Source organism: Boleophthalmus pectinirostris, unplaced genomic scaffold (genome assembly GCF_026225935.1).
Source record: "Boleophthalmus pectinirostris isolate CB_2022bp ecotype Guang Dong unplaced genomic scaffold, ASM2622593v1 HiC_scaffold_20, whole genome shotgun sequence".
Classification (NCBI taxonomy): Eukaryota; Metazoa; Chordata; class Actinopteri; order Gobiiformes; family Gobiidae; genus Boleophthalmus; species Boleophthalmus pectinirostris.
The window spans coordinates 20291265-20311151 of record NW_026571153.1 but is presented as its reverse complement, the minus strand read 5'-3'; the positions used below and the strand labels follow the sequence as shown (position 1 = coordinate 20311151).

General features: G+C 37.1%; 5 protein-coding genes across 7 annotated transcripts; 3 read left to right on the top strand and 2 right to left on the bottom strand.

Moving 5' to 3' along the window:
- Positions 1 to 13: 13 nt before the first annotated feature.
- On the bottom strand, positions 14 to 3558 carry LOC110172015 (E3 ubiquitin-protein ligase RNF19B-like). Its single transcript, XM_020937822.2, has 5 exons — positions 3216 to 3558; positions 2202 to 2300; positions 2005 to 2105; positions 960 to 1130; positions 14 to 866 (listed from the first exon to the last, which is right to left on the bottom strand). Exons 2-5 carry the CDS (start codon positions 2284 to 2286, stop codon positions 273 to 275), a joined length of 951 nt encoding a protein of 316 aa, XP_020793481.2. The 5' UTR covers positions 2287 to 2300; positions 3216 to 3558; the 3' UTR covers positions 14 to 272.
- LOC110171994 (ubiquitin carboxyl-terminal hydrolase 47-like) lies at positions 3353 to 7964 on the top strand. The gene is made up of 12 exons (XM_020937798.2): positions 3353 to 3434; positions 3907 to 4018; positions 4092 to 4188; positions 4718 to 4830; positions 4910 to 4980; positions 5170 to 5292; positions 5371 to 5466; positions 5538 to 5666; positions 5727 to 5855; positions 5921 to 5955; positions 6110 to 6144; positions 6910 to 7964. The coding sequence occupies exons 2-12, from the start codon at positions 3961 to 3963 to the stop codon at positions 7338 to 7340; spliced, it is 1317 nt and encodes a 438-aa protein (XP_020793457.2). The 5' UTR covers positions 3353 to 3434; positions 3907 to 3960; the 3' UTR covers positions 7341 to 7964.
- Positions 7965 to 7999: 35 nt separating this feature from the next.
- si:ch211-212k18.15 (uncharacterized protein LOC563681 homolog) lies at positions 8000 to 9783 on the bottom strand. Its single transcript, XM_020937836.2, has 4 exons — positions 9476 to 9783; positions 9016 to 9116; positions 8743 to 8916; positions 8000 to 8677 (listed from the first exon to the last, which is right to left on the bottom strand). Exons 1-4 carry the CDS (start codon positions 9564 to 9566, stop codon positions 8225 to 8227), a joined length of 819 nt encoding a protein of 272 aa, XP_020793495.1. The 5' UTR covers positions 9567 to 9783; the 3' UTR covers positions 8000 to 8224.
- Positions 9784 to 9987: 204 nt separating this feature from the next.
- zgc:194655 (uncharacterized protein LOC794380 homolog) lies at positions 9988 to 10981 on the top strand. Its single transcript, XM_055156645.1, has 2 exons — positions 9988 to 10277; positions 10695 to 10981. The coding sequence occupies exons 1-2, from the start codon at positions 10133 to 10135 to the stop codon at positions 10826 to 10828; spliced, it is 279 nt and encodes a 92-aa protein (XP_055012620.1). The 5' UTR covers positions 9988 to 10132; the 3' UTR covers positions 10829 to 10981.
- Positions 10982 to 11633: 652 nt separating this feature from the next.
- On the top strand, positions 11634 to 19505 carry LOC110172029 (uncharacterized). 3 transcript variants are annotated; one of them, XM_055156581.1, is made up of 20 exons: positions 11635 to 11854; positions 12197 to 12296; positions 12380 to 12501; positions 13508 to 13578; positions 13637 to 13756; positions 14163 to 14258; positions 14326 to 14448; positions 14532 to 14657; positions 14752 to 14789; positions 14863 to 14903; positions 15409 to 15511; positions 15593 to 15714; positions 15805 to 15875; positions 15937 to 16053; positions 16509 to 16589; positions 16744 to 16872; positions 16999 to 17115; positions 17182 to 17216; positions 17951 to 17991; positions 18274 to 19505. In XM_055156581.1, the coding sequence occupies exons 1-20, from the start codon at positions 11785 to 11787 to the stop codon at positions 19242 to 19244; spliced, it is 2694 nt and encodes an 897-aa protein (XP_055012556.1). In that variant the 5' UTR covers positions 11635 to 11784; the 3' UTR covers positions 19245 to 19505. The 3 variants fall into 3 exon arrangements, with proteins under 3 accessions (XP_055012557.1, XP_055012556.1, XP_055012558.1); XM_055156582.1 differs by lacking the exon at positions 15409 to 15511 and having other exon boundaries at positions 11634 to 11854; positions 15574 to 15714; XM_055156583.1 differs by lacking the exons at positions 15409 to 15511; positions 15593 to 15714 and having other exon boundaries at positions 11636 to 11854.
- The last annotated feature ends 382 nt before the right edge of the window (positions 19506 to 19887 follow it).

Here is a 19887-nt window from a genome sequence, read left to right as displayed (position 1 = left end):
TACAGTCACTATGTCAACATAGAGGTAAGTTGTCTTTATTGTGCAGAGGAGTTGTGCAACAGGTCAAAGTGAAGGTGCATTTGTATTACAACACGCGCTAACATTACAATAAAATACATCTGAGGTTCAAACACTGGATAGAAGATGGTGCTACATATTGTACACAGACTATGTGATCTTGTATTATCAATTACAAAAACAAAGAAATCAAAGTTTGCATTATTCTACAGATCTGGTTTTACAAATATTAAATGTGATGATGGCAATTTCAGTCATTTTATTAATTTGACAAGAGCTTTAGGGATTTTCAGTCTCGGCCATCTCCGTCGCTTTTTGGGTCCAGGTAGGTATAGTTCTTCTGGCTCTGCAAGCGATATGTCATCAACTTCCTCCACACTTTCACTCTCCTGTCTAGATTCGATCCACACTGGGATTGAAGTCTGTCTTGGGGCCACTCCACCTTGACACAGGTTATATGGTGTACTGGTCTTATTACATGTCTCTTTAAGTTTTAAACACACAAAACAGAACTCTGCATGACAACGAGGACAAATGAGGTTTTTACAGTATTTTCTACTATGCTCTAATATAATGCCACATTCAGGACAGGCTCGGACAGAAGGGCAGTTTGTGGCCCCCTGCACTTCAGGCAGGTCGATGGTTTTACAGGTTTGCAGAAGCTCCAGGTTCTTGTTGGAGCAGCCATCGTTGTCACAGTGATCAGAGCGCCGAGCTGCTCCTTTCCAAGGCTTCTGGCACTGCCAACAGAACTGATAGCTCTTCCCCTGATCAGCAGTGCACACAGGGCACACCACACACAGGTTAGTGAGATCTTTCCTCTCAACATTACTTTTACATCGAGGACACTAAGGGAACAAAAGGAAAAGAATATATATTAAAAACCTTACAATAAGCTTACAATAAACACAGTCAGAACTAAAATCTGTTTGGGTACGTACAGGCTGAATCTCGCTGTGCTCCGCAGCAGCCAGACGAGCGATGTTCTCCTCAAAGTACTGCATCTCCTCTACAGACAAATCAGCCAAACGGCGCACCTCCTGATAAGACCAGGGCTTATTGCATCGTCTTGTGCCCTCCACTATTGCAGGGCATTTGAATTTATAATTACCCTGGAAAACAAATATTCAGATTAGGATGTTTACAGTTTGTATGTTGTCATAAATTATATTAAAGGTGCACTGTGTAACTTTGCTGGTGGACAGTCCACCACCTGCTTGTCTCAATGGATTTTTGTCTGGAATGTTCCAGTATGGCATTAAAAGTATCCATCTTGAATTTTCTCAATGTTTCTTTAATGACCTTAAAACATTGCATTCTTATTCTGAGTGGACTTGCCACTCCACAGATCCGGCTCTTTAGTGTTACCTACTGTCTCTGTGGAGATAAATAAGTGCAATGCCATACTGTGAAACAATCCACAAAATATTTCCATGGACAGAAGCAGATGACAGACCCTCCACCAGAAAAGTTACACAGTGCACCTTTAAAATAAAATAAACAGTGGAGCATATTTCTCTGTACTGCCCCACGACAAATATGTTGCATGTTTGAAAGTTGGAGTTGGATCTGTGGCCTTGCTTTGCCTCCTCAGTCAATTCCTCCAAAGTCAAGTCCTTCCAATTCAGGCCAGTGAACAGGCAAATGTAACAGGCTTTAGACGCAGCGAGCAGCAGCTCCACACACAACCAAACACGCACACACACACATACGCTCACACACGTACACACACATACACGCATCCAATGCACCAAATGTTCACAAGTGAAAATAAGAGCATGTGGATCTGTGTTGCCTTTAGAGTAGCTTAAGTTTAATTAAAATTGTTATTTTAATGATAATAAGTTAAATAATTTATCAACAAATAAAATAATACAAATAAAATGGGGGTCACACATTCTGGGAGGGGTATATATGAGGGTAATATATGATCAAGACAAGATGCCATCCATTTGAGAAACAGCCACTGAATTGCTGCTGAGTTACCTGGTCCAGTTGGTGGCAACTCCACTGTGTGAGAGAATCAGGAGTAACAGCATGACCACAGGACATCTGCGCCCTAAGTTGTCCATTTCCATCTTCTGAGGCTGAACAAATAAATTAAAGCATGTTTAAATCATTGTAATAGTTTGTTCATTTGAAAATGGGGAAATCTGAAGTATTTTTAACAAAGACAAACTTACAGAATGGATCCAGGTCATCCTTCCTGTCGACAAACACCAAAGTGCTATCAAAGGGGTCATAGCTCTTCTCTGGTGAATCTTCCATGTTTATGTGAAGCCCTACAGGCAAATGAAGAGTCAAGTCAAGTGAAAGCATAAAAAAGACTGAAAAACAACTCGGTAAACGGCACTCGGGGGACTTCCACTCCTCCACCCATAAAACAATTAGTGTAATAACTGTTTATAACTGCCATAATCTATCTGAAACCACAGCCTGTTCAATATCAACATTTAAAACATTAACATTAAAATAAACCAACTTAATAATAAATAAACACCCAAAACAAGATCAGACTTCAAGACTGGCAGTGTCCATGGAGTTTCTAGAGGCTAAAAAAATAATTGGATGTGGGCTATTCGGGCCTTGCAGAGCATTCGGGCATCCAGACCTGTACGTTTTATACTAAACTGTGAAGACGATAGGCAAAGCAACAACATTTGCATGGACACAAGAAGGTGGTCCTTCTACAGGCTATATTAAGGGTCAGGTTTGTGGAAATGCAAGACCGCTCACAGGACATGCGTTTTTCTTGGTTTCTTAATTTTCTTGTCTCTCATGAATGCCTTTCTCTCTTTTTAATTTTATGATGATTATTTATTTATTTATTGTGATTTGTATTGTGATTTTAATGTATTTTTATTCTGTACAGTAAAGCACTTTGAATTACTTTGAGTACGAAAGTACGAATTGTGCTAAATAAATACACTTGCCTCGCCTTAGTTTTTCAGTGCAAACACAACCAAAATGGAAAAATGATTTTCTTTTAGTAATTTTTCAGCTAAAAATTTACACACAGTTTTTTATTTATTTGTTAATATTGGGACGACGATTACTTTAGCCGATATTTTTCTGCTGTAAATGTGTGGTCTGCTTTATTTGTTTGTTTGTTTTTTGTATGTGACAAAATTTTGAAAATACTCCTAATATAAAGTTTGAACATGAAAACAACTGTGTAACAAAATCAGAAGCCTTACCTTAAAAGCTTTTGCGCACTTGCACTGAGTCCGTCTACTCACTTCTGTAAAACTCTTGCTGAATGAGCGTTGTTGTTATGGGCTGAAGTCACGCCCACTGTTTCTACTTCCTCCTTTGGGCACTTGGCGGCACTGTCCTTTTTGCGCTCTGTCGAAAGTGAAACTATCCTCACACTCACTTTTAAGCAGCGACGGCGGGAATTGTTTGTGCTTGGCATGGTAAGTGAGCCTTGTTTGATTGTGGAAATTACCTTATCATTGTTCCAGTTCAGCGACTTTGTTGTTGTGTGTGTTTTGAAGGAGTGGGGTTGGACTCATCTAATGTTTTTACAGATTTAGTTTTTACTTTTTGAGCTACAGATGTTGACGTGACTTTACTAGTTGTCATGACACCCCCCCCAAGTCACACAGGCCTCAATGTGCGCATGCTCCCCTGACCCCTACACTAACTGAGCACGGATTTATTATAAAATCTGAGCCTTATTTCCTACATTGCTTGGATTACCATGGTAGTTAAGGGGATAGATGTTGATGTAGGCCTTATACTAGGCTATTACACTATTATAATCTAACAGTTCTATACTTCTCCGTTTCTCCACACTTATCACACTAATCTAGGCCTATAAACAGTGAAGTGGGCCCATCTAACCCCAGTGTTTTCATCTGTGTCTTCATGTTACCTTTTAAACAGCTCAAACACAACAGACCAGTTTTGGTTGTTTGAAAATGTCAACAAAGCATCAGTATGAATCATGTCATTTTAGACACATTTAAGAGGAAATTGGAGAAACTTCCTATTGGAGGTAAGAGAATACTTATACTGTACTTTCATAATTAGACAAAAAATATGTGATAAAATGTTGTGTTTGTGTTCAGATTTCCATGGGCTTGTCAGTCCAGGCCTTACCTGCTATTTAAACAGTGTTCTTCAGGTGCTTTTCATGACAGAAGAATTCAGAGACAGAATTAAAAGGTTGGTAAATAGAGATAGGCCAGACTGATAGACTGGCTGATATTTGCACTTATTTAGTGAAACAACTGTAGCCCCTAAAGCTCCAGCATAGTCTGATTTGAGGTTTTGGGTCTAACCAAAGACTGTATATGATCTAATATGATCCAAACTAAAAAAAAATACATACAATTTTCTGGCAAAAGTGTCCAGCGTCAAGCCTCTTCTGGACTGCTGTGTTTTACAGTGTGTGTCTGCTCCTTTCAAATAAACAAAAATGCACCAAAATGCACTGCTCTCTTCTAGTTTTTTTTGTGTGTTTTTTTTTTTTTTTTTTTTTTGTGAAACAGGATTGTGGATGAAAATTATTTTATTTATTTATTATATTTTTCTTACAAAGAGAAGTGCAATATATAGGCAGGAATTTTAATACAATATAATTTGGAGAAAATTATGAAATAAATATTTAAAAACATTAAATCTATTTCAATGGAAAAAGAAATTAGGTGTATCTTAATAAATGGAATTCATCACTATGTCTCTTGTGTCCTAGGTGCTGTGAGAAACCAACGACTCTTGACTTTCATCTGAAGGACTTGTTCACCTCTTTGGAGACAAACATGGCCAGAACACACAAAATCGCTCAGATATTAGGCATTGCAGATGGTAACTACAGATGTGACATAGATTGTCACAAGAATGCTTAACTTGTCCCATGAGCTTTACACGTATTCATTTATTGCAGTTTATGAGCAACGAGATGCTGCTGAATATTTTGAAAAGATTTTGCGTCTAACTTGTCCACAAGCATCTAAGGTATAATTATTCTTTTCTTAATAAAGATAACTCAGTAACTATGCAGTGGAGCAGAGAAACTGTAATAATGCCCAAGGTGTCTATGAAACCTCAACGTAAAGATGATATAAAATGTGATATTGTATCACAAATCTAATTTGATTGATGTTTAACAGTAAGAATTAATATATGAGCCTCATATATTTTCAGATTTTCAAAGGAGAGCTGAGTCACATGACCACATGCTGCAAGTGTAAAACCAGAAATAATGCACCAGGCTTTTTCTGGATCCTCCCATTGTCAATAAAAGACCCACGTCAAATCTACAGAGTGGTACTTCACATGAACTTCATAATTATAATTATTAATGAATACATTTATGTGAAAATGAATGGATCTTGTTTTTTGGAGGACAACGGTTTTGAGGATTTCTTTAGCAAAGAAGAAGTCAGTGGGGAAAACCAAATGTACTGTGCCCATTGTGATAAAAATCAAGATGCAATAATTGTAAGTATTTGTGTGTTTTGATTCACAAAGATCATTTCCTGTGAAGAATATTTAAAACAATTTGTTGTTAGATGTGTAAGATGACGCAGCCCCCGGAGGTATTGACTCTTTTATTGAAGAGATTTCACTACGATTCGGAGCTTAAGTGTAATGTCAAAGTAAACTGTGAAGCTGAGGTGCCCCTCATGTTAGAGATAAAGGTAATTTGAATTTGAAAACCTACACATTAAAAGGTTATTCATAAATATGTCTTATTTTAGGATTGTAGCTATGAACTCTATGCAATGGTCAAACACTATGGGAATCTAACTGGAGGCCATTACATTGCATTTATTTACTCTTTTCAAACCAAAGAGTGGTATGGTTTCAATGATGGAAAAGTCAAACTGGTAAGGATTTGAACTTCTATTTTTTTCTAATAATACTTTATTGTATTAACATTTTTAATCAACAGAGGAGAAACTACATCTCAGGAAAACCATATTTGAGGTAAATGGCTTTATGTCTGTCTCATGTCTGTTAAAAAACTGTATTGTTGGTTAAAGTATATTGTGTATTGTAATTGTAATGTATCATTTTAGTGTTTAGTGTATTTTCCAATATGTTGCATTTATAAACAGTAATGACCTCTCTTGTGTCATAGATCGCGTTCATCTTATCTTCTCATGTACATGAAAAGTAAGTACATAACTGAATCTTAGTAGTGTTGTTCTAAAGTTATCCCAAAAGGGTGTAGACTGAGCCTCTTCCTACTTAAATATTGTGCTATGTGTAGCATTTTTTGTATATTTCGAACAGGATTTTTCCTTTAATTTTTTACAAAAACTTTCAGGAAATAAATTAATATTAAAAGTTTCTTAGCTCAGGGTTAATTATCTATGTGGTAATGTGTTTTATATCAAATCTGTTTCTGAAACTTATAAACCGCTAAGTTATTTCAACATTGCGCTGAATCATGTGTTTTAAATGTGCGTTTTAGATTTAAAATGTTATAGACATTAGACACCGCATATCTGGTTAGCCTCCATGTTGATATTAAAGAAGTCTGGGAGAACTTTACTTCCAGAACCAGAGCGGACTTTGAAATGGTGCTGGGCTGTTAAGCTCTACTCAGTCATAATTCTGTACTTGGTTACACATTTATAGTCCAAAATATTTAGTACCAGCACTGGACAGTGTCCCATCAGGAAACACAGGGCAGCACGGTTCTAGCAGGTGATTTCCCAATACACAGTTTGAATGGTAATAATACATCACTGCTAATAAATAAATTAGAAAAAAAAAAGTGAGTGCAGTTTTTGAAATATTAAAGTACATTTTTGTAATAACAATTTTTACTTTTATTATATTGTATTTATTCTATCCATTTTATTATATATATGTATATATGTTTTGTTTTATTTTTTATTGCTGGTGTATTTATAGCTGTGTTTAAATTTTCAGAGAGCAGAAATCCTGAAAAAAACTGTGAAACTTCAGATACTGAGGCAGTGGAGACCCAGGTTCCTATGACAAATGAAATGATGGAGAAAAGCTGTAACAGAGAGACTTATATTCAAGAAGATGACAACATATTACCATATAACAAGACCTGTACCACTGAAACTGCCATGGACACAGATAGACACCTCCCATTAAAAAGTCCTGTGAATTCAAGGCTACAAAGAAACGAGAAAGCCTCAAGTCTTCAGGACAGACACCCACAGAAAGACATCTGCTGCACTACAAATATGAAAAAAGGGAGTGCACTGGACAGTCAAATGACTTATTTGCTATCCCCCAAAAATTCTCCCAAAACCAGCAAAAGATCAGAGCTCCCAAAAGGAAATGTTAAACGAAGTGCATCAATGAAAAGTACAATATCATGGAAATAATAGAAAGGATGCAGATACTCTCAAATATACTGTACTCAGGTTTAACAACAGTTACCTTTTTGTTTTTGTTAATTTATTTTTGTGGGGTTTTTTTGTGTGTGTGTTTTTTTTTTTATGCCTGGGGTTCTCAAAATGTTCAGACTGCAACTCTCAAAGTAACAAGCCAAAAAAAAAAAAAAAAAAAACTGTAAAAAGGTACTAATCAATACTAAAACTAGCAGGAAAACTATATTGAGCAAGTACTGATACTAAAGAAGTCAGAAAGAGTCAGAACAAGTATAAGAACACATAGACTATTATAGAGCCATAGACCACAATGGAACCTACTTGGACAATTGAGGGATTACACAGATGTAAGACCACATGGTAATGTTAAAGGAAGTACTATGATTTAATGTTGAAGATCACATTCCGTTGTTTAAAGAAAAAGAACATCTGAAATGTTAGTATTGTGTCAACACAACGGTAAAATGTGACTGGTGCTTGTAATATTTTTAAGCAGCTTAACATTCTAAATTAGGTTCATTCAATAGTTACATTTAAGTTTAGTGTTCTAACCAGTGTTGTCAAACTGTATGTTCATTGTGCTTAAAAGCGTACCTTTTACAATAAATTATTATTATTTTTTTTTTTCAAATGTATTGTAAACAAACACAAAATTGGTAATTTCAGGTCAAACTTTATTTGGATATTTAAGCTTTCCAACACCAGCAGAAAGAGTTAACCATAAACTTCACTATACAGTACACTAAAACAAAAAGGGAGAGTTTGTGTTAGATTTCAGAAAGTGATGCAAAGTAGCAGGTGCAAAGTAGTAAAATAACTGAATGAACAGTATATTTAGTACAGTAGCTAATGATGGTATTGAAGGCTTCTGTGCAGACTCAGGTCCTGTTCCACACTGGGATGGAGGTTTGCCTGGGGGCCACTCCAGCGCTGCAGGGAAGGTAGTAAGAGCTGGTCTTCAGACACTCAGGAGTGAGCTTCAGACACACGAAGCAGAACTCCTTCTGACAGCGAGGGCAGATGACGTTCTTGCAGCCCGTTTTGTTGTGCTCCACTTTCTGCCCACAGGTGGGACAGGCCCGGATGGAGGGGACCTCTTGTGCCCCCTCGACCTCGCAGAGGTTGGTCATCTTACAATTCATGAGCAGCGTCAGCTCAAGGTTGGTGCAGCCGTCGTTTTCACAGCGGTCAGAGCGAGGGGCACGGCCTTTCCAAGGTTTGAGGCACTGCCAGCAGAACTGACTGCTCTTGTTCTCTGCTTGACAAACTGTACACTCCACGTTAAGGTTGGTCAAGTCCTTCCTCTCCACATATGTTTTACACCCAGGACACTGAAACAGAGAAAGTTATATTAAATTGATATTAATAACAATGTATAATCATTGTCAGTACTCACAGTCTTGTACTCAAAATATGTTGAAGCAGCCAAACGGGCCAAATTCTCCTCAAAGTACTGCATCTCCTCAGGTGTGAGCACAGCCAGTCTGCGCACCTCCTGATAGGGCCACTCTTGGTTGCATCTCTGAAGAGTGCCCTCCTTCAGAGCGGGGCACTTAAACTTAAACTGGCCCTGCAAAGTTAAAATGTGTTGAGGATTAGTTTGTAGGGGTAAGTAGGGGACAGGTATGCATTTTGTTTAAAAAAAAACAAAAAAACAAAAAAAACTTGCCTGGTCCAGGAGACTGCGGCACCACGCGGTCAGGGACTGTGGGGTGACTGCGTGGCCACACGACATCTCAGCCCTTAGGCACTGGTCTTCATCGTCTGGAGCTGAAGAGAATACAATACGCACATACCACATCAATTACAGGCGAGTCAAGGCAAGTGTATTTATAGCACAATTAGTATAATACACAAAGAAATTCAATGTATTTTACCGAATAAGAAAGGTATTAATGTCTCAATAATACATATAAAAATCATAAATAATGATGACAAAATTAACTTCAAAAGAGAAAAGTGCAGAATTTAAACTTGCGGTCATTGTCACAGTAGAGTAACCTATGAACATGTAAATACGTGCTTGTAACCTCTCTAAGTCATCTCATACTGCCCCAAGGGACACTTTAACTGCAGTTGAATAGCTTACAAATCCCACAAGAATAATGGATCACATCTGAAGCACTTACGCAGAGGGTCCAGGTCATCCGGTCTGTTGACAAACTTCAGAGTCGTATCTTTGGGGTCATATCGTTTCTCCTCTTGACCACGGTCTCCCATTTTGTTGTTTTTTTTCTTTGACTGCTCTCTTTACGAATCAAGCCAGTGCTGTTATTATGTTGTTTAATGGTGAAACTAAGTTTCACTTTTGCCTTTAGCAGAAATCACGTGGATAACGCGGAGCAAACAATCCCAAAGCAGGTTACTATGTAAATCAGGTAAAAATAATAAAGATAACAATTAAAATCCTACAATCCTCTGACAGTGTGAGTTTCAAATAACTAAAGACTAACCTATACGTTTCCGAAACCAATGAGAACAATAAAAATGATAAACAAAATATGTTTTTAAAATAGACTAAAGTACAGTATAACTTGATTTCCTATATTGTACTTTTTATTTATCGTTCCAATAAGTCAAATGTAGGCTATAACGTAGGGTACTTGAAGAAAAATAGAATAAAAAATTGACTAATGTGAAAGCGAAAATGGTTCTGTGGCGCTGGGGTAATTCCGCAGGTTAAACAGCTGCACTTGGCACACGCGACAGAGACAAAGACGCACGGGAGCGAACAGGTTGACGAAAGTTTTGACGGAGCCGAACCAAAGCACTGAGCTACTATCAGGATGGGCCGACTGTACCAAGTGGTGGTGACCGGGTTCAAAGGAGAAAGAATGACCGTGGACCTGTGCAATACCGACGAACAAATGAGGAGCATGACGGTGGAGCAGCTCAAAAACAAGATATCAGCCAAACTCCCTTCAAACACTGGTAATGTCAATAGTCTATGCACGGGGGTGAAACTTATTACAAATAGTCTACTCGCGTTACTGTAATTAAGTAGCCTAGATTTTGGTATAGGGCCTATAATTCTAGGGTACTTTTTGAGTAGATTTTTAAACCTGGGCTTGTACTTGTAATTTAGAAAAAAAATAAGCCATATAACTGTACTTTCACATAGTTATAAGTAAAAGTAGGCCTACATGTTGTTTTGATGAGAAAACAGAACTAAACCAGGACTGAACTGAACCTGGACTGAACCAGGACTGAGCCAGGACTGAATCTATAATTAGACTACTACAAATTTGCAGTATCGAACTCTTCCCACTACTGTCTATGAAAACGAAACTTACTGAGCCAGATCAGTTTGACCCATTTATTTATAATGTCTTTGTGGCCTTGTTATAGAACCGGATCGGATAAGTTTGATCTTCGCAGACGAGCGGCTGGACGTAGAGACCAAACTTTTGACGGACTACGGCATCCAGCACATGTCTGTGATCCAGCTGGTCCTGCAAGTGGACGGAGGACTGGCCCTTTAAACTGGACTCTGCTCCCGCTGCTGCCCTGCTCCTGACCTACGCACTTTGACATCCATTTTGATTGTTTACGTTATTGTTATGTTCATAATGTAACTGCGTTGAGTTACATGAAGTGTTTTGTTCAACGTTAATAAAATTATGTTACCTACTCAATCTTGACTGTTTTGATTCTTGAATATGCGCTATGTAACTTTTGGTTGGGGGTTTGTCACCTGCTTTTTTCTATGGATATGCCATTGCTGTGCCTGGAATGTTCCACAGTATGACATTAAACAGCTCTTACAACCTAACAACCTTAACAACCATAATTCATTAAATTACAGTTACCTGTATAACTCAAAAATACCTAGCAAACATGCATTCTTACTGTGAGTTGGGTTGCCTCTCCACAGATCTGACCTCTAACTTGGTCTGGTTTGGTCTCCATGAAGATAGAGACGTTTAATGCCATACTGTGAAACATTCCAGACAAAGCAATAGCATAATAATAATAATAATAATAATAATAATAATAATAATAATAATAACAACTGGCCTAATGCCCGAGTAAGCATACGTAATAGTGAAATTTCTTGTAGGTTTAGGACCATTTAGATGACTATTGTGATTTGAATATGATAAGAAATGTGAGCTTACATTATACCCTATTAAAATCATATACAGCCTAAATAATATGACATTAAGACGTGTTATTGCGTCTGTTCACGTGTGAAATACATGGTGAAATACAGATATCATCAACAGCCTCCATGTCACAACTCTACAGGCTGCAGTTGCGTATTGATTGGTGCTTGTAATTCCTGTGCAGCCTGAACGCGACTTGTTTGTTTCTTTCTTCCTCCTCCTCCTCGCAGCATGAGAAAAAGAAACTTATCTGATACAGACACAATTCGTGAGGCTTATGTGTTCTAGCCATAGACAGTAAATATTTTCATTATACCGTCTATGCTTCTAATATGTGGAAGATATTCAGCAGTTTTTTTGGAGGTAATAAGGATCAACCGTCAGAAGTCAGTGTGCCTGGAGGTAAGATCAATTAATTAGCAGGGGTGAAAAGGAAAAGTAACTAATTACAAATACGTTACTGTAACTGGGTAGTTACATTTAAATCACAGACGTTATTGTGTACTGGACAAGTCGGAATTGTAGGCTGTACCATTTCACATTTGTCTCAAACTCACATAACTGCATTGCCTGCTCTGATTGGCCAGAGCTCAGAGAATATGAGAATTGTGATTTAAAACGAGTGAAACTAGTTTTACTCTTTTTGATTAATTAGTACTCTGAATAATATTTTTCATGCATATTTTTTCTTTTATTTAAGTACAGGAAAAGTACAATTCAGTGTAAATTATAACATTTTTGCAGATAAATACCATGGCTTACAGAACCAAGGAGCTACATGCTACCTGAACAGTGTCCTGCAGGTGCTTCACATGACTGAAGACTTCAAAGAAAGAGTCACAAGGTTTGTTACACTCTCGAACGTGTTAAACAACATAATTTTAGTCTATAGTTTTACTCATTAAATCTTTTATGTTGTTTTCATAGCCACACCAGAAATAATCCAGAGACAGGGTACATTGACAAAGAGCTGAGTGATCTGTTTCTTGAGTTAGAAGGAAAAGCTGCTTGTCCTGTTAACATCACAAACAAGCTGAGGATCAACAATGGTAAAGTACTCCAAGTAACTTAAAGGTACATTGTTTAACTTTTCTGGTGGACGGTCCGCCAAATGCTGGTATTCACGTAATGTTATTATTTTGTCTGGAATGTTTCACAATATGACATCATCAAAACCAAACCAGGCCAAGTTACGGGTCAGATCTGTAGATCTCATACTCAGAATGCCAGTTATTCTAAGCTATAAAACCACTTGTATTTTAATAAATGTTTAAATGTCATACTGTCACACATTCCAGGCAGAGCAATGACATATCCATCGAAATAAGCAGGTGACGGACCCACAACCAAAAAGGTACACAATGGACCTTTAAAATTATGGATGCATACAAATCCACAAATCCATCCTTTTCAGTTCAGATACCAATTTAAATATTGTTGCTTTAAGTAGCCTGTGTGTCGATACACAATATCAGATAATACAAGTGCGGAGAATGAAAACAGCACATTTTCTTGAACAAAAATATAAGACAAAACAGATCCAAATGTGTCATGTGGTTGTTGTTTATATCTCAAGTAACTACAGAACAACTTTGCGTAGTGAGACTGTCATATGTTTCGTTATCGGCAGTATCAGATTGGTGCATCTCTACCTCATGAAAAACATAGCAGGAGTTGTGTTTTGTTTCATTCACACATGTTTGAGTACTCCTTTATTATTAGTCTGTCTACATCTCCAAAGCTCAAAATGCTCTGTTCCAACTTGTGATGTCATGTAGTGCGAGTTTTCCAATGGACAGCTAACTCTATCTTTTATTCAATAGAGATTGGCAATTCCAGGGCAAAAATTATCTAAATGATTCTAGAGGTGTTTGGAGTTCAAGAACCTAAATATGCAAGGTTTATGTGTTAAAGATTTGTGAAGGAAACAAAAAACAAGTCCAGGTATGTTTCTGATGAGGAAACAACATTATAACATAGATCAGAAAATAGCATAATAAGGGCTCTTTAATACTAATTTACCCATTAAGCTGTTGTAATATTTCTATCCCTTAGTGAATGTGCAGCATGATGCAGCTGAGCTGTATGAGAAGATTTTACGTCTGACAAGTCCAGAGGCATCCCAGGTACAGACTTCATCAACACCAGTGATTGGTATTTTAGCTCATGTAATTGTCTCCTTAGATCTTCCGTGGAAAATTGATTAATAAGAATACTTGCCGGAAGTGTCATGCTCAAATCGAGACTGAGACAGGATTCTGGCACCTTCCTCTTCCTCTCGGCAATGGTGATGACTACAGTGTGGTGAGAACTAGTGTCACTACTCAGTACTCAATAAAGAGTCCGATGCCACGATGACAATAAAAAACATATTGATGAGTATGATATGACATATGATAAATTCATATTATTTAGTAGTTATTGTGACAGGCCTAGTTGTCAAGCTGCAAGGAAGAGTGACCACAGCTAAATTAATAATGTATTCTGTAGTATCTCCACAATTTAAAGCTAAGTACATTCAACTTATCAATGGGTCTCAGTATGCTGAAAAAAGAGGGCTGTTGCCGTAGCACTTAACAATTTAAAACAAAATACATTTCTTGATTGGGGTAAAGCCCTTACAATGTTAATTTAATCTTTTTTTCTTTATTTGATAGGGACAGTGTGTATTAGTGTAACGGGAAACTGAAACCTATGAATGATTTTACAGGAAAGGGGCATTTTGGATTTTTTCCGTCCTTCAGAGATCAGTGGAGATAATCAGATGTACTGTGAAACCTGTGATGAAAAATGTGATGCTGTTCTGGTGAGTTACAGTGATGGTCTTGAAGAAAACAAGACAATAAAACATGAACATTTACTCTTTTACTTAGGAGTGTAAAATGTTGCATCCTCCAGAGGTCTTAGTGCTTCTGATAAAGCGCTTTGAGTTTGACCTCACTCTTGGGAAATATTTACAAAGTTTTGTGGATGTGCCCTTGGTGGTAAACATTCAGGTAAATTAAATAATATTGTTTTTGTACGAGACTGTACATACTGTTGTCACATGATCCTAACTGGTATTTTCTGTCTCTTTTAGAATCAGATCTATGAGCTACATGCTTTAGTTGAGCACTTTGGAGAGCCAGGATCTGGTCGTTATTTAGCTACAATCAAGGGCCATGATGGAAGATGGTATATGTTTGAGGACTTACATGTCACAGTGGTAAGTTCAAATATTTTATTTAAGATATATTTAAAATGTATTGAATATATTTATATACACATATTTATGACATTTAAATCACCTTCTTCAACAGTCTAGGAATCAGTATTTCCAGTCATGTCTAACAGAAAGGTAAGTCCCAAATACATCTCCAAATTCTGTTCAGTCTTAAAATGACTTCAGTCTGACTTCCTGTGGCACATAGGTCCCAGACTGCGTATCTACTGTTTTATCAAAAACAGAAAGGTGAGCGCCATGTGTTTAATTAATTCTGCTTTATTAAACAAAACGTAAAAATGTATACTATGGATACTCTGTCAGGGCTCTGGGAGTCAAATGTAGAAAGACATTTCTGAGTTATGTCATCAACAAACATGAGAATATTAAATATGCAACTGAAAAGGATGTTAAACTTTAAAGAACAAGCCAAACAACCCCTGCTTGTGCAAAATAACACTTTAGTGTAGCAATACAGTGCAGCAGTACAAGTACACTTATATTAGCTTTAAACAATTAAAGCCAAAAAGATTTTCTCATCCAAGTTCCTTGTTCTTTACTGGCAGTGTCGTCAGCGCTCGGGTATTTCTAACACACCCCAAGATAAAACAGCAACAATTGTATAATAAAGATAACTACTTCACACCAAACAATCCTGTAGTGCAAACATTTCATAGAAACAGAACATTCCAATAAAACCTAGTAAAATCATGTTAAAGTTTGATTATTAACACATTTTACTACAATTCTTTAGCTACTAAATACAATGGCCTACTGAACATAGGAGCTACATGTTACCTGAACAGCATTTTGCAGGTACTGTTTATGACTGAAGACTTCAGAGAGACTGTCAGAAAGTATGTGGAAAGACAGATTTTTATTTACTTTACACATATGTATTTTTATTTTTTTTTTAAAGGTGTGTTATTTTTACATAGACATGTCATGAACAATCCTGGGACAGAGCACATTGACCGTGAGCTGAGTGACCTGTTTAGTGAATTAGAAGAACATTGGACTTACACATACAACATCACTAAGAAGCTGAAGATAAACAATGGTTCTTATTACACAAAAACACAGTATACATCTTGTATGAAGTACATGTATGTATATAATTGATACAATACATTCATGTGTTTTAATGCAGTGTTTGAGCAGCGTGATGCTGCAGAGCATTATGAGAAGATCCTACGTCTGACCAGTCCAGAGGCGTCCCAGGTTCACACTACAACAGCACGTTTAACTCTTTGAATCTTTATTAAGATTAATGTGTCCATAGATTTTCCACGGAGAACTGACCAACAGAGTTAAATGTCACTACTGTAAAGAAGAGACCAAAAGCACAACAGGATTCTGGCATGTCCCTCTTTCTCTATTGGACTCAGACTGCTCTGTGGTATGGGTCTGACTAGATCATAGACTGTATATAAATGGACATAGCTAACGTGCTAGCCGTCATGTTCTAATACCTTGTGGCTCTTCCTGCTCCTACTGACTCTGGCTCCCATTGATTTACACTAGAATATTCTCACTCCTCTCTCTGTAACTACTGCTGTGAGCCTTGTCATTTTGGTCTTAAAATGTTCAGATTAACCCGCTCTACATGATCCTGGTGTTTTTTTCACTATTTTGTCCGTCAAAAAAACCCTATGTATAATACAGAGCCTGGCTCCAAATTCCCTCCTGTAACTGCTAACACAAGCTTCATTTGAGTGGAGCCAAAAGCCAAGGGTGACGTCTCACTTTCTTAGTCCACTTTTTTACACAGTCTATGGACGAGTTCCAACTGAAATGAATAAATGTTGTATGAAGGTTTTCACAAAAAGATAAATAAGGTCTTATACTTTTCAGCACAGAAGTCTTCAAGACTTCATCCAGAGGGAGGTGCAGATGTACTGCGTGAACTGTGATGAAACACGTGATGTTTCTTTAGTGAGTAACCATAATATGTGTAATATTATCTGGCAGCCTGAGTGAATGTGGAGTTAATGCATAATGCACTGTAAAGCTCTTTGGGTGTCGTGATGGGTGCTGTATAAATCCAGTGCATTGTTTTCATTATTTTGAATCATGACATTTTCTCTAGCACTGTGAACTGGAGCATCATCCTGAGGTCTTGGTTCTGCTGATGAAGCGCTTTGAGTACGACAGACAGATGAGATATGTCAAAAACACCTGTGTGGTGGAGGTGCCCCACACTCTTCACATGCCACTGGTAGAGTATCTCTGTGTCTATTGGATGGATACATACATACATACATACATACATACATACATACATACATACATACATACATATACATACAGGGACAGGGTTCAGGTACTGACTTGTGTTTTTTAGCCCTATGAGCTCTATGCCTGTGTGGAGCACTATGGAGAACTCAGATTTGGACATTACATTGCAAGAATCAAGTCCAATGATAAAAGGGAATGGTACATTTTTGACGACCTCTCAGTGGTAAGTTCAAAGCTTTGCTGTTTGATGAAAATACTTAATCATAATATTTTTTACATCTGTCCACAGATTCCTAATATTTTCCAGGAGCATCCTACAATGAGGTATATGTTCAAATATTCTACATAGGGGCTCCCTAAATTCTCAGCATTTCGTACAGGGGCAGGGCATAAAGCAAACTGCTGTGTGCTTTACATTTATACAGCCTTTGGTGCTGTATTTTTCTCTGAGAGTGAGTTCATTTCATAATCAACAGATTTACTTATTACAGCAAATATTAAAGTTAACCAACATTGGCAGTATTTTTGTGATCAGTTAAATACAATTAACTAACACCCTCATTTATAATTTTCTTCACCTTACAAAGTGACAACTCAGTTTTGTCAAAAACTAAAAAATCTGGTTAGCAAACCTAAGCAAAAACCCCAAATGTATGGGTTCCAAAACCTAACTTTGGTCCTGACCCGAACCATAACTTGATTGTGAAAAAATATATTGATAAAAATCAACATTTGCCAGCCTAACCACTAACACAAAGTGGCTGTTGTTTGGTATTACTGTGTTTGGGGGAAAATGGTGCTTCTGATGTGTTAACAGAAAGTAAAAGAAAAACGGAATGTGTGTTTGGTACAATTTTATGTCCTAGGTCTTGTCAAAAAGTTTGTTTTTCAGAATTGAAGATTCCTGTGGATGAAATGCTGATCTTATAGGGATACTCTACTCATTCACTCATTCTCCATTACAAATTTTTCCCTATACCTCAAATTTCACCAGTGAATCAACAATCAATTTACAGTAAATTACCATCATAACTACCTTTGTTATTTTGTGTGTGCAGATCCCAGGAAGCCTATTTACTATTTTATCAAAGACAAAAAGGTATGAGCCATGATCTACAAGCACTTAAACCAGTTACTACCCTTTGGGATTTCCAGTGATCAAATACTGAAATGATAGGAGCCTAAAAAAACAATTACAAGTCTAACTAACTAACTAAGTCCAAGACAGAACTAAATCAGTGCAATCAAAAATAAATAAAACATTAAAAATAAGTTAACTTAAATCTAACCTAAGTCCCTTTACCACAGTTTGGGGAATGGACAGGAAAGTATTTTAATTAATGTAGCTATCTGTTTTATTAATTCATTTTTTGATTTGCAGATTCCTTCCCCGTAGATGTCAAACCGGATTCCACGCCAGAAACTCCACAAGACAAAGATGAGGAACAAAACACTAATAACAACCAACAGAACAAAGGGAATGAAGAAAATTTTTGTTGTGCAATGGTTAGACCTGAAATGAAGGAGGACCATGAGCTCACACCAAATATTTTAAAACCAGAAAAATGGAGGATCCAGGAAAACACTCAAAATAAGGAGAGACGAGACGAACATGAGTTACACTGTGAGATTTCGGACAGTGAAGAAATATGCCAGCCTGATTTGGACCAGTTGGCTGATTCCTTTAGCAAAATGACATTAACAGACAGGAAGGATTCATTATTACAACAAGTTGACAATAACAGAGGCAACCAATCATTAATCGTTTGTAATTGTGAGATGAGAGAAGAGGAAATGCGGTCAGATAAAAATTTTGAGAGTTTAATGGATCATGGAGGTGATCTTATTGATAGTTCCTTTGAATCAAGCCCATGTGAGATGCCTGCTGACTTGATGGACTATAAACTAAAATTCACATTACGGCTGAAAGATCGTGAGAGTCATGAAAAAACAATAGATGGAGATAGTTTACAGGCAAAAGTCACAACAGAAAGATCAGAGGAGAATTGCCAGCCATATCATGTACATTATCCAGACAATGAAGAAGACAAGAGGAGAACAGAAGCCACCAAAAGGTTTATTAGGAACGAGGAGCAAGAAGGTTTGAGGCCGCCAGTGCCACAAAACAAAGAAAGATCTGAGCAGAGAAAGCTAAGGCGAGATAAACTAACTAAAGAAGGCAGTAGGAAGTATGATGGAGTTGAAAAATTGGGTGTGGTCGAAGAAGGTGATACAGAAACAATCAGGTTAAAACCAAAGAAAAGACAGGACACTGATGAGCTGAAGGCAGAACAAGAGCAAAATGAAAGTGTCTTGAGTGATAGCAAAACAGGAAGAATGACACTGGTTTAACTTGTAACACAACACAGACAATGCAGAAAGCTGTTGTTAAAAGTGTGACATGAGGTGGTATAAGGGTAGTCAAAAGTATCAAACATCAGATAATAAAACTAGAAAAACTTAGAAGAAGAAGAAGACCACAAAGACTAGCATATGCCCATGGATTACCTGGACAATGGATTACACAGTCCACATAGTAATATCAAAAAAGTACTGTAATTTAATGTTGAAAATGGCATTTTATTGTCTAAATAAAGAGTATTTTTATCATCATCATGGTGTCGGAATTGGTATTGAGTATTGAGTCTATTCCTTAGCATTGAAATGAAGTTTGACATTTTAGTATCGTGCCAACATTAGTACATATGAACTTTTTGATTGTTCAGCTACAGAAACTCTAGGAGAAATATTTGAGATTGCAATGCGTAAATGTGGCACCACTGTTCTTACAATTATTAATGCTATTTTATTTACATTCTGTCTCTAATTTTTAAGGGCTTTCTAATCATTGTTTTATGGTTACAATCTATGTTTTGAATGCATTAAAGGTTTTGTCACTGGAAAGAGCTGGACACTGGAAAGTTTTTGTGACTTGCTTCTATCCCTTATTATTGGTTTCACTTGAGGAAAGACTTGAGTCTGCGGGCTGTTCACG

Excerpts from the sequence above, each read along its gene's own strand:
- si:ch211-212k18.15 (XM_020937836.2), bottom strand. The coding sequence starts at position 9,566 with ATGGGAGACCGTGGTCAAGAGGAGAAACGATATGACCCCAAAGATACG. Across the intron at positions 9,117-9,475 it reads GGATGACCTGGACCCTCTGC|CTCCAGACGATGAAGACCAG; the intron begins GTAAGTGCTTCA and ends TATTCTCTTCAG. Across the intron at positions 8,917-9,015 it reads GCCGCAGTCTCCTGGACCAG|GGCCAGTTTAAGTTTAAGTG; the intron begins GCAAGTTTTTTT and ends TTAACTTTGCAG.
- LOC110171994 (XM_020937798.2), top strand. The coding sequence starts at position 3,961 with ATGAATCATGTCATTTTAGACACATTTAAGAGGAAATTGGAGAAACTT. Across the intron at positions 4,019-4,091 it reads GGAGAAACTTCCTATTGGAG|ATTTCCATGGGCTTGTCAGT; the intron begins GTAAGAGAATAC and ends GTTTGTGTTCAG. Across the intron at positions 4,831-4,909 it reads GATATTAGGCATTGCAGATG|TTTATGAGCAACGAGATGCT; the intron begins GTAACTACAGAT and ends CATTTATTGCAG.
- LOC110172015 (XM_020937822.2), bottom strand. The coding sequence starts at position 2,286 with ATGGAAGATTCACCAGAGAAGAGCTATGACCCCTTTGATAGCACTTTG. Across the intron at positions 2,106-2,201 it reads GGATGACCTGGATCCATTCT|CCTCAGAAGATGGAAATGGA; the intron begins GTAAGTTTGTCT and ends TTATTTGTTCAG. Across the intron at positions 1,131-2,004 it reads GTTGCCACCAACTGGACCAG|GGTAATTATAAATTCAAATG; the intron begins GTAACTCAGCAG and ends TTTGTTTTCCAG.
- zgc:194655 (XM_055156645.1), top strand. The coding sequence starts at position 10,133 with ATGGGCCGACTGTACCAAGTGGTGGTGACCGGGTTCAAAGGAGAAAGA. Across the intron at positions 10,278-10,694 it reads CAAACTCCCTTCAAACACTG|AACCGGATCGGATAAGTTTG; the intron begins GTAATGTCAATA and ends GCCTTGTTATAG.
- LOC110172029 (XM_055156581.1), top strand. The coding sequence starts at position 11,785 with ATGTGGAAGATATTCAGCAGTTTTTTTGGAGGTAATAAGGATCAACCG. Across the intron at positions 14,449-14,531 it reads CCTTGGTGGTAAACATTCAG|AATCAGATCTATGAGCTACA; the intron begins GTAAATTAAATA and ends TGTCTCTTTTAG. Across the intron at positions 15,715-15,804 it reads GAAGCTGAAGATAAACAATG|TGTTTGAGCAGCGTGATGCT; the intron begins GTTCTTATTACA and ends GTTTTAATGCAG.